The sequence below is a fragment of the Nyctereutes procyonoides genome, unplaced genomic scaffold (genome assembly GCF_905146905.1).
Source record: "Nyctereutes procyonoides isolate TBG_1078 unplaced genomic scaffold, NYPRO_anot_genome, whole genome shotgun sequence".
Classification (NCBI taxonomy): domain Eukaryota; kingdom Metazoa; phylum Chordata; class Mammalia; order Carnivora; family Canidae; genus Nyctereutes; species Nyctereutes procyonoides.
Window position 1 is genome coordinate 36,726,557 of NW_026575020.1, and position 13,662 is coordinate 36,740,218.

The 13,662-nt window shown below is 52.3% G+C and overlaps 1 protein-coding gene across 1 annotated transcript in view; it reads right to left on the bottom strand.

The window, feature by feature from the left end:
- Window positions 1-736: 736 nt before the first annotated feature.
- Window positions 737-13,662, bottom strand: part of NUP188 (nucleoporin 188) — a 53,534-nt gene continuing 40,608 nt past the window's right edge. Inside the window, exons 26-44 of the mRNA XM_055318643.1 lie at window positions 12,318-12,524; window positions 12,031-12,200; window positions 11,218-11,287; window positions 10,770-10,837; window positions 10,145-10,340; window positions 7,631-7,708; window positions 7,252-7,337; window positions 6,905-7,050; window positions 6,441-6,622; window positions 5,082-5,282; window positions 4,792-4,884; window positions 4,207-4,365; window positions 3,864-4,001; window positions 2,638-2,712; window positions 2,314-2,556; window positions 2,048-2,179; window positions 1,715-1,788; window positions 1,455-1,584; window positions 737-1,349 (exon numbers count right to left, since the gene is read on the bottom strand). Of these exons, the coding sequence (XP_055174618.1) occupies window positions 1,173-1,349; window positions 1,455-1,584; window positions 1,715-1,788; window positions 2,048-2,179; window positions 2,314-2,556; window positions 2,638-2,712; window positions 3,864-4,001; window positions 4,207-4,365; window positions 4,792-4,884; window positions 5,082-5,282; window positions 6,441-6,622; window positions 6,905-7,050; window positions 7,252-7,337; window positions 7,631-7,708; window positions 10,145-10,340; window positions 10,770-10,837; window positions 11,218-11,287; window positions 12,031-12,200; window positions 12,318-12,524 (2,625 nt within the window). The 3' untranslated portion in view covers window positions 737-1,172. The remainder of the gene's footprint in view (window positions 1,350-1,454; window positions 1,585-1,714; window positions 1,789-2,047; window positions 2,180-2,313; window positions 2,557-2,637; window positions 2,713-3,863; window positions 4,002-4,206; window positions 4,366-4,791; window positions 4,885-5,081; window positions 5,283-6,440; window positions 6,623-6,904; window positions 7,051-7,251; window positions 7,338-7,630; window positions 7,709-10,144; window positions 10,341-10,769; window positions 10,838-11,217; window positions 11,288-12,030; window positions 12,201-12,317; window positions 12,525-13,662) is intronic.

Here is a 13,662-nt window from a genome sequence, read left to right on the forward strand (position 1 = left end):
TCCCACACACAAGGCTGCATACGAGACATTCTGTTCCTGAGAGAACCTTTCCCAGACGTGGGCCCAGTGGAGTGGACTGGACAGTACATGACGGTTTCAGCAGCTAATTGCTGGCTACCCGTGCTTCCTTCCCATGGCCGGCCCCTGAGCCTTGTGCATTCATGTGTGCTTGTGTTGTCCTCACAGATGAGGGAGAGAGCAGAAAGCCAGCTACCTCCTCAAGGTTCCATAACTGGCAAGTGGCTGCACTCAGGGACTCTAGCCCAGGTCAGTCTGGTTCTAGAAACCTCAAGGGGTGGCTCTGGGCTACAAGCCAGGTTTCAGGTGAAGGCCCCTAACCAGGCCCCAGTCTCTCAGTATGAGGTCCTGAGGAGGCTGGAGGCTGATAAGCCACAGCCCCAGGCTTCTGAAAGGGGGGCAACAAGGAGCGGATAGGAGTGGATCTTCTGGAAAGGCTACACCTCATGATATAAATTCAGCTAGCTGGTAAATGGAGTGTGGCAGAGGTGAGGGGACGAGAGCTGGGCGGGTCAGGGAAGGGAAAGTTAAAGTGTCCACCCAGCTCCCTCGCTTGCTCAAACATTAACAGAGGCATGTTAGCGAGTCAACCATCAATAAATACCCCGCGTGCCCCAAACTTCCACTCCACTTCCGGGTGCCTGGCCAAGGAAGACATACATGCTTGGTGAAGAAAGCTCGATGTTCATCCCGAGGCCTTGAAGACACACCACACATCTGTCTATAAACAGCATTTTAATATTTGTATAAATAGACCACAGTGTTACCAAAAACTGCAAGAACAGAGCATGGAAAACAGATTTTCAGACCCATGCACACAGCCTCTCCTGGCCGCACGTGACACTGGCTCCGGCCTCAGCTGGGTTGGGGTCCGGGGTCTGGTGCGGTAGGGAATGCTTGAGGGAAGGGCCACACCCTCAAGACATTTTTAACTTGAGGGTGTGAGTGCAGCAGACTCATGGCTCCCACCTGGCTGTGGACTTCTTGATCTACTAGAAAAATAATGGCAGCAGGTGGGCAGCTGGAGTCCTGGCTGCTCTGGGGGGCAGGAGACAGGTGCTGCTCTCAGCCCCACGCGGCTGTCGGGCCGGCTGGCAGCACCCCAGCTGTCCAGGGCCGCCACGCAGGCTGGTGGAGTGGGCCGGGCCGCCACCCTATCTCTGCACGTGCCGCACGAAGGCCTGCACCAGCTGGATCAGAGGCTCCTGGCTCTCTGGGCTGGCCTTGGAGAGAGACGTGGACTTGCCCTGAGGCGAGGGGAGGACGCCAGCAGCCGGGGAGCTGGGGGCCCCCCGGCGGAAGTAGCGGGAGAGGCTGGAGAGCAGCGTGCTCTAGGAGGTAAGAGGTACTAGGTGAGGCCCCTGCAGTGCCCTGGGAGGTGGGGGCCCGTCCCCAGCAGCCACCCCCTCTGGTCTGAGCCCTCTTTCCGTCTGTACCAACTCCGAGCTGAGCTCCTGCTTCATCCGCTGTTTGTCCCGGGGATGCACAGCTGGATCCCTAAGGTAGCGCACGGCCTGAGAGATGAGCAGGTAGAAGCAGTTCTCCATGGTGAACATCAGGAGGGACCTGGGGAGAGGGCAGGGCGGGCTGCTGCGGAGAGCCATGCTGGCAGGCAGCAGGCATGCCGCCGAGCCAACGGGACGGCTGGCCCACAGCTGCCCGGACCCCAGCTCAAATCCTAGGAGGCCCTTCTTACTTTAGTGTCCTGGTCCCCTCTGCCTGTGTGCTGAGCCCCACAGCCTGGGTGAGCGGCTCCTTCTTCTTATCCAGCTGGAGGAAGAGGAACAGGGTAAAAAAGTAAGGGAACGGTAGCAGGTGTGGCTCAGCGCAAGCTTCCTATTCGGCAGGCGCCACGTGCAGCAGCCGCCTGCTGCCTCACTCGGTCCTCCAGAGAATCCTCCCGGGGAGGCTGAGTCACACTCGTTCAGGAAGAGGAACGGGCTCGGGAGGGCCAATAACGTGCAGGAGGCCACAGACGGTGGGACGCTGGGAAGACTGGAAAGACGAGAGTCTAACAGCTGCAGCTTACCTCTCCGAGCATGTTTAGGGCCACATTCACTGTGGCCAGAAGGGTCCCGAAGGAGGGGGCCACTTCAGAGTCAAAGGTGGGAGTGGTAAAACTCAGGGCAAATAGGAAGTTGTATTCAGCGAGGTCCAGGGACTGCAAGGAAAGACGGGAGCAACATAGAGTGCCGCCTGGAGCCCAGACGGCTCTAAGGGCAGAGCAGGGCACAGGAGAGCCTCGGCAGCTCGCCGCTGGGAGGCTACTGGCCTGGCACGCGGGGCGGCCGGTACCTGGTCCAGCAGGATTTGGCAGACATCCGGGGTGAAGTGGCGCAGGGCCGCCAGGGTCCTGCTGAGGATCTTGAGAAGTCCATACTGGACGGTGTGTAAGGCTCGCTGCTCGGAGGCCTCGGTGTCAGCAGTGGGCTGCTTGGAGGATGAGGAGGAGGAGCAGGAGAAGGGAGCGGGGGCAGCAGCGGGGAGCCGCTGGACACGGGGGGCAACAGCTGAGGGAACGCCGTCCCCATTTTTGTTCTAAGGAGACAAGAAATGGAGGTGGGGTCCCAAGAGGCTGGGGTGAGGCCCCACAAGCTGCTGGGCAGGGAGGGCGTGTACCTGCAAGCAGTGCTGCAGCATCTTACGGCTGTGCAGGAGCGACGTGCAGGCCTGGCACAGGTACCCCAGGCTGACCTGCATTAGACACAGGGCCAAGGCAGGGGGCACTCAGCAGCAGCCTGACCGAACGAACCCCAGCCCACTCCCAGTCCTGGTGTGCTTGCTCCATCCCCAAATTCCCATAGCACTTGCCTCCCTCTGTTCTCAGGCTGCAAACCTCACAGCCACTAAGGACACTTGACTACAAGCTAGGGCAAGAGGTGCCTGGGAGGGCTCCCCTGGGCCCTAGCTCGATGTCTAGCATGTGAGATGGGTTGTAAGGAAAAAAGTAAGAAGGGGGGGCAGGCAGCCTGGGTAGCTCAGCGGTTTAGTGCCTGCCTCCTTCGGCCCAAGGGCCTGATCCTGGAGACCTGGGATCGAGTCCCATGCTGGGCTCCCTGCGTGGAGCCTGCTTCTCCCTCTGCCCCTCTCCCTCTCCCTCGGTCTCTCATGAATAAATAAATAAAATTTAAAAAAAAAAAAAAAAAGAAGGGAAGGGTCCCCCGCTGGCTCAGTTCGGGGAGCATGTGGCTTTGGATCTCAGGGTCATGAGTTCAAGCCCCAAGTTGGTGGTGGAGATTGCTTAAATCAACTTTAAACTACAAAGAAAGGGGATGCCTAGGTGGCTTAGCGGTTGAGCATCTGTCTTTGGCTCAGAGGGTGATCCCAGTCCTGGGATCGAGTCCCACATTGGGCTCCCTGCATGGAGCCTGCTTCTTCCTCTGCCTGTGTCTCTGCCTCTCTGTGTGTCTCTTATGAATGAACAAAATCTTTAAAATAAATAAAAATAAAATGAAATAGAAAGAAAATGGGGATAGTTTCCCGTTTTATAGAAGAAAAAGGCTCAGGAACCATGAAATGACCTGGCCAAGGTCAGACAAATGGCAAGAGCCTGCCTGACTAAAGGACCCTCCAGTTCTGCTGGCCTATCACTAAGGGATGTGAACCAACGTCTCCAACTGAGCCCAAGTTCTAAAGCTACAAGGCTGCCCTTTACTTGGGAAAGAAAATCTTAGCTTCAGAGAAAACAACGTGAAAAAACCAAAGTCTGTACGTGCTGAGCAAAATGCCCACGTTCTAGTAATGAGCCTGCAATTCACCAGAGGTGCCCCCCAGACAGTGCCCAATGCCCCTCACCCAAGCACATCCGCAGACCACCTCCCAAAGGAACCCAGTCTGAGGCTCACCTGGACATCCCGCATAAGCTGAGGCAGGTGGAAGTGCCATTCCTTCATGAAATTGGAGAGTTGCAGAATGAAGCCCACAGTGTGGTCTGCTTCCTCCAAGCAGGCCAGACTCTGCACTGTCCTCACTGCACTGAGGCACTAGGAGGGGACAGACAAGGTAGGATGGGGTAAATCAGGAACCTGACCCCCTGATCCTGCCCTCCTACAGGAGGACAGGCCCTTGGCCCACAAACACAGAGGTGATGGCACAACAGGAATCTTTGCTAAGGAGCTTCTGAAGGGTTCTGAATGGCCCAACCCCTGCGACCCTGAGCCCCCACCCGTATGACTGACAGCCCCTTACCTGTAAGGTCCGCTCCTGGTGAACACCCACGAAGTCCAGGGCCTCGGTCAGGAAGTTGTAGCGCAGAGTTTTGAGGAGCCGCTCCATCAAAGACATGGATAGGCGGTAGACTCCTGGCCAAGAGGGGGCATCCACGGACTTCCGAGAGGTGCTGGGTGTCTAAGACACAAAGAGCAGACAAGACCAGGACACAGCACCATGAATCTAGCTGACAGGTACAGCGAGGCCTCCTAGCAACACAGCAGCTAAGGCAGCCTGGCTGCTTGGAGGAGAAAACCTGCAACGGTAACAGCCTGGTGACCAGCAGGGCCACAGAGGGTCCCAGGCCAGGGGTTACAGGGAAAGAGCACTCAGCAGAGATAGAAGAAGCCTGGGGTCTAGACTCAAGTCAGCCACTAACTAGCTACATGAGCTTGTCTTGCTAGAAATCAGTGTGGGGCAGGGAGGAGTCCACACCATCAGTGCATCACACAGGCCACCAAAGAGCAATTTCCCTTTGGTAAAAAACCAAAGACAAGGATGCTTTTCCACTGTAACTGCAGTCTGCTGCCAGTCCAGGCCCCCTGGCAACTCACTGGAACTCACCTGCACTGTCCCGTTGGAGCTAAGCTGGTACACACTCAGGAGGGGCAGACAGATGCTCTGGGTGATGCCAGCTCCAGCTACTGCTGTGGCTCCCTGGGAGGGAAAGACCAGGAACCAGATGGAACTGGGTAAGACCCACTGTTCCTGGGACCCGTCCCCCGCAGCCACCCTGCCCAGGGGCAGCTAGAGCTCTCAGGGCAGACCAGAGCTTCTGGGAGGTCATAGGCAGTGCCAGAACCCACCTAGCACAAGCAAGGAGGCTCCCTTCGGCCCCTGGGCTTGCCTCCTACCTGCTGAGTGCGAGCCAGAGTGAGGAGCAGGTGCAGCGATGCCTCGGTGAAATGCAGGTTCTGCTTCATGCGCAGGCTCACCTCCAGAGTGGTGAAGAGGGTGGGCAGGATGGGGAGCCTGCGAGTCACCTGGAGCCACGAGTCACCATCCTCATCCACCTCGCACAGCTCCTTGGCCAAGTGCAGGCCCAAGACACACACCTGCTGGGGCCCAGGGGCAGAGATGGGCAAGAGGGAAGAAAGCAGTTCAGGGGAGAAATACAGGAGGGGGACAGCCCTGCACTGGGCCGGCCCAACCCTCACTTGGTCACACATGTCTTCAAGTGAGCTTGACTAAAACAACTTGAAGTCTCTCCTGACCTGCTGGGTTCCCGCATCCCCGCATAGGGCTGCCAGCGACTCCATCCTCACTAATGAGCCACTGCCCCTGATCCAGTGATGGTTCTCAACTCCTCCCTCCCCCGTTACCAAACTTTTCTACTCACACCTGCTCACTGCACCCATCTCTGCCCCTCTTGCTGCACCACTGCACCCACCTCCCAGCTGGTCCTCCCCCAGCCTCCTGGACCCTCTCCAATGGATTCTTCGTACCAGTGGCTTTTCAAGCTTATTTTTCACCATGATGCACAGTAATATTTTTTACACTGTGTGACTGTAGACACATGCTGATATATTTTCCTATCCTGCCCACCTGCAAAGCACACTCATACTTTTACACTTTATCCTACTTCATTAAAAAAAATGTTGGTTGTAACGAAACGAGCTCAGTTTGAGACTCACTATAGCAAGTCATGACCCAGTTTAAAAAACACTCTTCTATAGTGCATCCGGGGTGATCTTTCCAGAGTCCAAATCTGATCATTTCTCTCTCCCTTGCTTAACTCCTTGAGTCCTTTCCTCTTTCACTTGGAACCCAGATCAAAGACGCTGCTAAAGCCCCTGATCATCCCACCTCCAGCTCTCCAGCCTCTCTGTGTGCAGGGGACTTGGGCCCTGGCTCACAACCCCTGTGGTTGCTCCCCAATCTTCCCTGCTCACTTTGCCTGCCTGGCTCTATCTAAACTTTAAGTCATGGCTGAAAGAGTGGTTTCTCACTGAGTCCCTCGGTTAGGTGAGAACCCCAAGCTGTAGGTTCTCCTGGTATTTCTCCCATGTGGGACTTGTTACCGTGGAATTCTGACATGTCTGCGTAGGCTGTGATCTGTTAATGTCCTCCACCAGACTGTGAACTCTGAAAGTGCAGGGACTAAGTGTCTCATTTGCTAATCACTCCCAGGGCCTGGCACAGAGCAGGCAGGCAGTGTGCATGTGCCGGATGTGCGTGAGCAGGACACAGTACTCCTCGGGGCGCCCCCTCACCCCATCACGCTGGTCCTTGTGCCGCGGCCGTGAGCAGTCATCTGTCTCCATGCTGTCCTTATCCTCTGTGGCACCGCCTGATGCCAGACTATGGCGGGTCTGGTCGAAGAGAGCAATCACCTCTTCCTGGAGCGTCTCGCAGACGTTCAGCACCAGCTGGGAATACTGGGGGATGTCACTCACTGCAGAGCACAGGCAGGGAAGGACACAGTCACATTCACCACGTCGACTCTCAGTGCATCGACGTTCCATCCCCAGGCAGGGAGAGAGAACGTACAATGCTGAGAGTGGGGGTTCTGCCCCGGCTGGGGGGACATACAGAGTCTTCTTGAAGACACATGTTCTAAGACTGACAGCTCAAACCACACAACAGAAACATCTGGCTCGAAAGCAGGCGAAGCCCCACCAAGCCAGCTGCCAGTAGGGTGGGGAGACCGCGGTCCGCACTCCCCTCTGCCCCTCACCTCGCATCTCCTTCATCTGCAACACTGTGATGAATGCTGAGAACATCTTGGCCTTGGTCTTCTCCATGAGTTGCTGGTCTGCCTGCAGCACTCCCTCTAGAATCTCCGTCAAGGGCCCAAGGATTTCATCCACAGAACCTAACTCCCTAGAAACAATATGGGGCAGAGAGGGAGGGAGAACACACCCCACATAAAGACCACAAAATGGCCCCCCCCTCACCTCAGGATGCCCAGTGGGCATGTTTGATAGGTCAGTCCCGGTCCCTATGATGGCGGGACTAGCCCGATTCACCCCCACTTTCTCCCCTTCAGGAAAGTGAAGGGTCAGTAAAGAGCACAGCGCTCACTTCTTCCACTGCCGGAGGAGGATGAGCAGCAGCGTGCACATCATGGAGCCAAGGCGGAGGCAGTTCACAGAGCTTGGGACCAGTAGCTGAGGAGAGACGGCACATCAGTCAGGAGTCGGTGGTCTTGTGAGCTGACATGGCTTAAGATTTGAGCTCCGCCCACAGGACCCCTCTCAACCTCATGCCTTTCCCTCCCAGCAGTGAGTTCACAAGGTGTGGGACAAAGGTGAGAGATCACAGAGTAGCATGATGGCCTCAGGTCCCACAGGCTGCCTGAGCCCCCTGACCTGACCGTTGGGCAGCTCCACACTCATGAGCCATCCTGGGCTTTGGAGACCTTCTCCCTAGGAGGAATGTGAACTCTCCCAGACACACTTACTAACGCTTTGGTCCCATCAAGCACGTCGAGAAGGAGCTGGTGACGCACTGCAGAATCAGTCAAGTGCATTACCTCTGCCTGCAGAGGAACAGGAGAAACATGGCATTAGGGCAAATGTCCCAGGTTTTAAAAGCAATGAGATATAAGGGTCCTGTCAGACAGGCACAGTCATTGGTAAGCCAGTCTTCTAATTGTCTTCCTGCTGTTTCTTTGTCCACCCTCAGATGTGCTCAAAATCGGGTCGGGTTCACCTCTTCCTCTTAATAACATCCCTCTTCTGCTCAGACCCTTGAAAGGTTTCCTTCTCAGTATTCTGGAAAAACAAACAAGGCCAAGAGGCCCCCGCCAGGATCTGGTCCAAATAATTCCGGTATCACCTCCTACTGGCCTCCTTCCTCCTGTTTGAACATAGCATGCCAAGCTCTTTTCCCCTCCGGACCCTTGCACATGTGACACCATCTGCTAAGACTACTCTTTTCCATGTGCTCTCCACCTGGAAGGCTCCTTTGTATATTCGGGTCTCAGGTGGGACATCACCTCCTCAGAGAGGGCCTCCCTGACTGCTCCTATCCTACTTAAGTGCTCACTACCACAGCATTCTGATTATTTCCTTCACAGTGAAATATAATCTCAAACATTTCATTGGGAATCTGTTTACATTTTGCCTTTCTTATGGACCACTCTCCACCAGATCAAAGACCTTCTCTGCCTTATTCATTGCTGAATCCCCAGGTGCCTGACACATGGTGAACGTTCTGTTAATATATTTTTTTAAGATTTTATTTATTTATTCATGAGAGACAGAGAAAGAGAGGCAGAGACATAAGCAGAGAGAGAAGCAGGCTCCATGCAGGAAGCCCGATGTGGGACTCAATCCCGGGACTTCAGGATCATGCCCTGGGCTGAAGGCAGGTGCTCAACTGCTAAGCCACCCATGCGTCTCTCTGTTAATATTTCTTAAATGAATAAGCAAATGGTCGCTATCCTAGACTGAATCAGATAGTTCTGTTAAAAAGAAAGAGGATGGCAGGATTTTCGGAGCCACAACCCAAGACCTGTTGCCTATGTTTTACAGCCCGGGGAACATAGTTAAGAAAACTGTAGCAACTTCGTGTGGTAACAGACGGTAACTGGACTGATCATGGGAATATTTTCATGGTATATAAAATACTGAATTATTATGATATCTAACTGAAACTAAAAGAACATCATAGGGCAGCCCCGGTGGCGCAGCGGTTTAGCGCCGCCTGCAGCCCAGGGCGTGATCCTGGAGATCCTGGATTGAGTCCCACGTCAGGCTCTGCATGGTGCCTGCTTCTCCCTCTGCCTGTGTCTCTGCCTCTCTCTCTCTCTCTGCATCTCTATGAATAAATAAAAATCTTTAAAATAAATAAATAAAATAACATTATAGGTAAACTATAATAAAAAAAGGAATTAAAGCTTTAATAAAAAAAGAAAGAAAAAGAGCTGCTGCCCAGCTAGGGCCTAGAGGCAGGTGACACACAGGCTCTCCAAAGGGGAATCGAACATTCCCCAAAGACCACTGAGTGCTCTGTTGGGTTTGCAGTCTCCGGGGCCTGCAACCACTGTGATACAGCAAAGTCCCAAGGTTGTGGGCAGTCTGGCCCTGGGAAGTCATTCGTGGAGGATGTAAGAACACACTTGGAACAAGGGACTTCTATCAAGCCGAAGTTATTCATGAAGTCAAGATATCAATCTGGATTCCCCAAGGAAGAACAGTTCAACACTAAGTTCCCACTGCACAACAGGATAATGTGAAACCACACATACAGACATGCCAAAAAAAAAAAAAAAAATGCACACTCTCTCTCTCCAAAAGCAACTCTCGGGACGCCTGGGTGGCTCAGCAGTTGAGCGTCTGCCTTTGGCTCAGGTCATGATCCTGGAGTCCCGGGATCGAGTCCCACATCGGACTCCCTGCATGGAGCCTGCTTCTTTCTCTGCCTGTGTCTCTCTCACGAATAAAAAAAACAAAAACAAAAAAAAACTCAGTAGACACACAGTGCATAGACAATGCCTCTGTTCTAAGACCAGGAAATGCAGTTTCTAGAAGCAATGAAAACAAACTGCTCCCTAGAGACGGTGTTGCCGCAGCTGTCACAGCTGCCTGCTGACCAGTCGACAAATATTTACTTAGTATGCGCAGGACACGCACCTGAGCAGGTGATGCTACCTGTGCATGAGAAGCAAATGAAGAGGGGATCTCCTGAGACCCATCCAGGGCCACAAGGGCAGCTACAGGAGGCTGTCTCACGACTGTTGCAAGACATTTTAAATTCCTTCTCCGTGTTTTTCTTTAAGGTCCCTTGTTGGATCCAACATCCTAAATGGCCCACAGAAGCCCCCCCCCATCTACAAGCACAGAACTGTTACATTTTAGCTCTCAGGGAAAATCCTTGGTTCAACCTTCATCCCAAGGGGCTGTGTTTGTTAGGCATCCCAGCAGAGAGTTGCTAGGATACCCAAGTGAAAACCACTCCAAGAGGTTCTTACGTGACTGGTGGCGATGATGAGGAGCATCCTCCAGGCGGAGACCAGCATCTGATACTCCACCAGGGAGGTGCAGCTGCTGCCCTCGGTGTCAGCTGTGTGAACCGCCAAAGACTTGACGTAGCCTGACCAGTAGGCAAAGCGTTTCTCGCTGGAAAATTTCTTAAGTGTATCTTTTAATGACTGATCTAATGAGCCCCTAGGATATTAAGAAAAGACAAAACCCACAGTTAGGTTTTGAAAGCAGATGGAGATGTAATGGGCACAGACCCTTGTCGAGGCAGAGAAAGCGACCTCACTTGGGCTTAAAGGCAGACGGCTCCGGTCACCTCCACTGTGAGGGGCTCATACTTCTTGCTCAACATAATGGGTTAGGTTGAGGCCTTTTCCAGAATTCCTCCTCCATAAAATCCCAGGCACATGGAGTTTGCTTCACAATAACTCTCTCTGACAATCATAAATGCCATCAATGGACTGGCCAGGGACACAAATCAGCGGCCCTCCATAAATGGCTCTGAACCAGCTCTCTCCTCTGCCTTGGCTCAAAGAGCCATGCACCCAGTGGCAGGCCACTGGACACCCCCCACCCAAATCTTAAATTCAAATCTCAAAAGGGGAAAAGACTCACTTAACTACATAGTATATCTCCAAGCAAATTATCTTCATGATGAGGGCACAGGTCTCCAGGATGCTGGGCTGTGGAGGGGAGAGCAGAGGACACATCAATCATGAGGAGAAACTCTTCTATGGTGTCCTCCACAACGGAACAGAGCAGGGACATGATACTTGCAAACAGGGAAATCCAATCTCTAACAAATGTGAACCGCCATCTGCAGTGTTGGGTCCACAGAAGACCATAGAGCCATCAATGCAGAGCAGGGCATGCTACTTTCCTTCCCTTGGCAAGTTTCAAAGGGACAGGAAGCAAGCGTGCCTCTGAGAAAAAAAGTTTCCAGTAAAGAAAATGCTCTGGTTGCTTAACTGAGAGGAGCTATCATTTCCTATCCCTCAGCCTCACCACCCAGCCTGTCCTTCCAGGGACTCTCCACCCCATCCCACCCTCCACCCCAGCTTACCTCAGATGTTTCTGAGGGAGGAGAAAGGGTTCCAAACAGCGGACTGGTTAAATTCTCCCAAAACTTGGGTCTGAAAGGAAAGTACATTTGGAAATCATACTTTTCTCTCATGCGGGCCTTCTCGAAGTTCTGTCCACCCACCTCAGCTGGTTACTTGTCCTTACTGTACCCGTCTCAACCCTAATGTGTCTCATGAGTCACCTGTTCCTACATAAATGCAATAGGTTCCACAGATAAAAATTGTTTTCCTGTTAAGAAACACAATTGTATGTATGTTGTAGAGTTGACCGATAAAAAATGTCATGATTTGTGCTGCTGTACATTTCCCACAGCCTCACAAAGAAGAGAGCAGGGAGGGAAGAGGAAACAGACTCCCATGGTCAGGCTTTTTAATGTCCCTTCCCTCTTTGCACAAGCAGGGTCCTGGAGAATTGGGGGTTTCATTCAGTTCAAGGGCCTGAACAAGCCACTCTCATCTAAAGCTACTGTTTCTCCAGAACAATAGATTGTTTTTGTTTTTGTTTTTCACAACAATGGATTTTGAAGGGGTCAGCAGAGGGAAAAACACAAAAGGCCGGAAAAGGAGGGCACCTTAAGGTAAGGAAGCCTCTGCCTTCAGGTAAAGAGAACACCAGCCAGCTGCAGCACAGAAGAAGATGACTAAGGGGAAAGCTCCCAAACTCTGCATGAGGTACCAAGTGCTCCTCAGGCCTATGCTAAGTGATTGGTCACAACAAACTCCAAAAGTATAAACTATTGTTACTCCCATTTTGCAGACATGACCTTGGAGATCCCTCCTGGAGTCAGACTCACTTGGTTCTGAGGACCAGCATGGCACTATCGCGCCGGTCCTGCCACAGGGCATGCAGAAAGGCAATGGCTGCCCGATGCAGAAGTGGGGGACACCAGTAGCGGTCTTGCTGCTGGGAATCTATCAGCTCCAGCACTGCATGGAGGCAGCTCCACACGCCAAGGCTGAATTCCTGCAAGAAGGCCAAGCAGACATTCAGTCCTTCAGGTACCACTGGCAAGTGCACCTGTGGGGCCCACACCCACCTTCAGGGAGCTGTCTCCCAGCTTCATCCCATACACAGGTTCACCTTGGAGCCATTGCTGCCATCCTTCACCTCCAGATTCAGAAACAGCTCAATGAGGCCAGGCTGAGTCTCTACTGCAACTGTTAGGAACTCCAGAATCATGACTTTGATGCGCATGTCCTCAATCTTGCTCTGCAGTCGGGTGAGGAAGGCATCTCGAATGGCGGCCGCATCATTGCCCAGGCAGGCATATACTGACATTGGGGCCACCTGGGAAACCAAACACAGACTTACAGCTCTACTTTCAGAAAAGCCTCAAGAAGCTCCTAGAAAAGGTATTGGAGAACTCGCAGAAAATGAACAGAAAGGGAAACATCAGATGTATAGCTCCAGATTAGAAGGGACACTGCTTCAAACTACAGTACAAAACATCCAAAAATTCACAGAAGAAATAGTAATTAACTTAAAAACACACGGGATCTCTCTCGTGGTTAAAGAAACACAGGGTAGAACATGAGACAATACCGATTTGCCTATTTGATTACCAAGTTAAAAAAACTCATGGGGGGGGGGGCAGCGCTCGTGGCTCAGCGGTTTAGCGCCGCCTTCAGCCCAGGGCGTGATCCTGGAGACCTGGGATCCAGTTCCATGTCGGACTCCCTGCACGGAGCCTGCTTCTCTCCCTCTGCCTGTGTCTCTGCCTCTCTCTCTGTGTGTCTCTCATGAATAAATAAATAAAATCTTAAAAAAACAAAACAAAAACAAAACTCATGGGGTTATCGCAGCAAGGATACAAGGCTTGGTGTTTGGAGTACACACTGTCAGGACACCAGCTGGCTTGATCTTGGGGTGGTGAGTTCAAGCACTATGATGGGTGTGGAGTTACATTAAAAAATAAAAAGGAGCATAAACTATTACAATCCTTTTTGTAGGACAACTTAGAAATGTCTAAAAAAAATTAAAACGTTCACTAATACCTAATTTTTAGGAACTGAAAACAGAAGTTTATGGAACTCTATGGACAAGAGCCCCCTGCAGTACTGCCTGTAATAGTGAAAGACAAAAAAAAAGTCCAAATCAATTAGGATGCACCATTCTGTGGCACAACATATTAGCATTAAAGACCATAAAGTAGCCCAAATGTGCCCATGTGGAAAGACCACAAGATGTGGTATTCCGTGAAGAAAGTCAGTCACTAGTCATAAAACTATATATGGTGCCATTCTTCTCTTGTAAAGAACAAAGAGCACACCAAACACCCTCTAATACATAATTACAGATAAAAAGAAATCTGGAGTGGGGCACCTGGGTGGCTCAGTTGGTTGAGCAACTGACTCTCATTATTGACTCAGGTGATGATCTCGAGGTTATGAGATCAAGTTCCATGTCGGACTCCATGCTGGGTGTG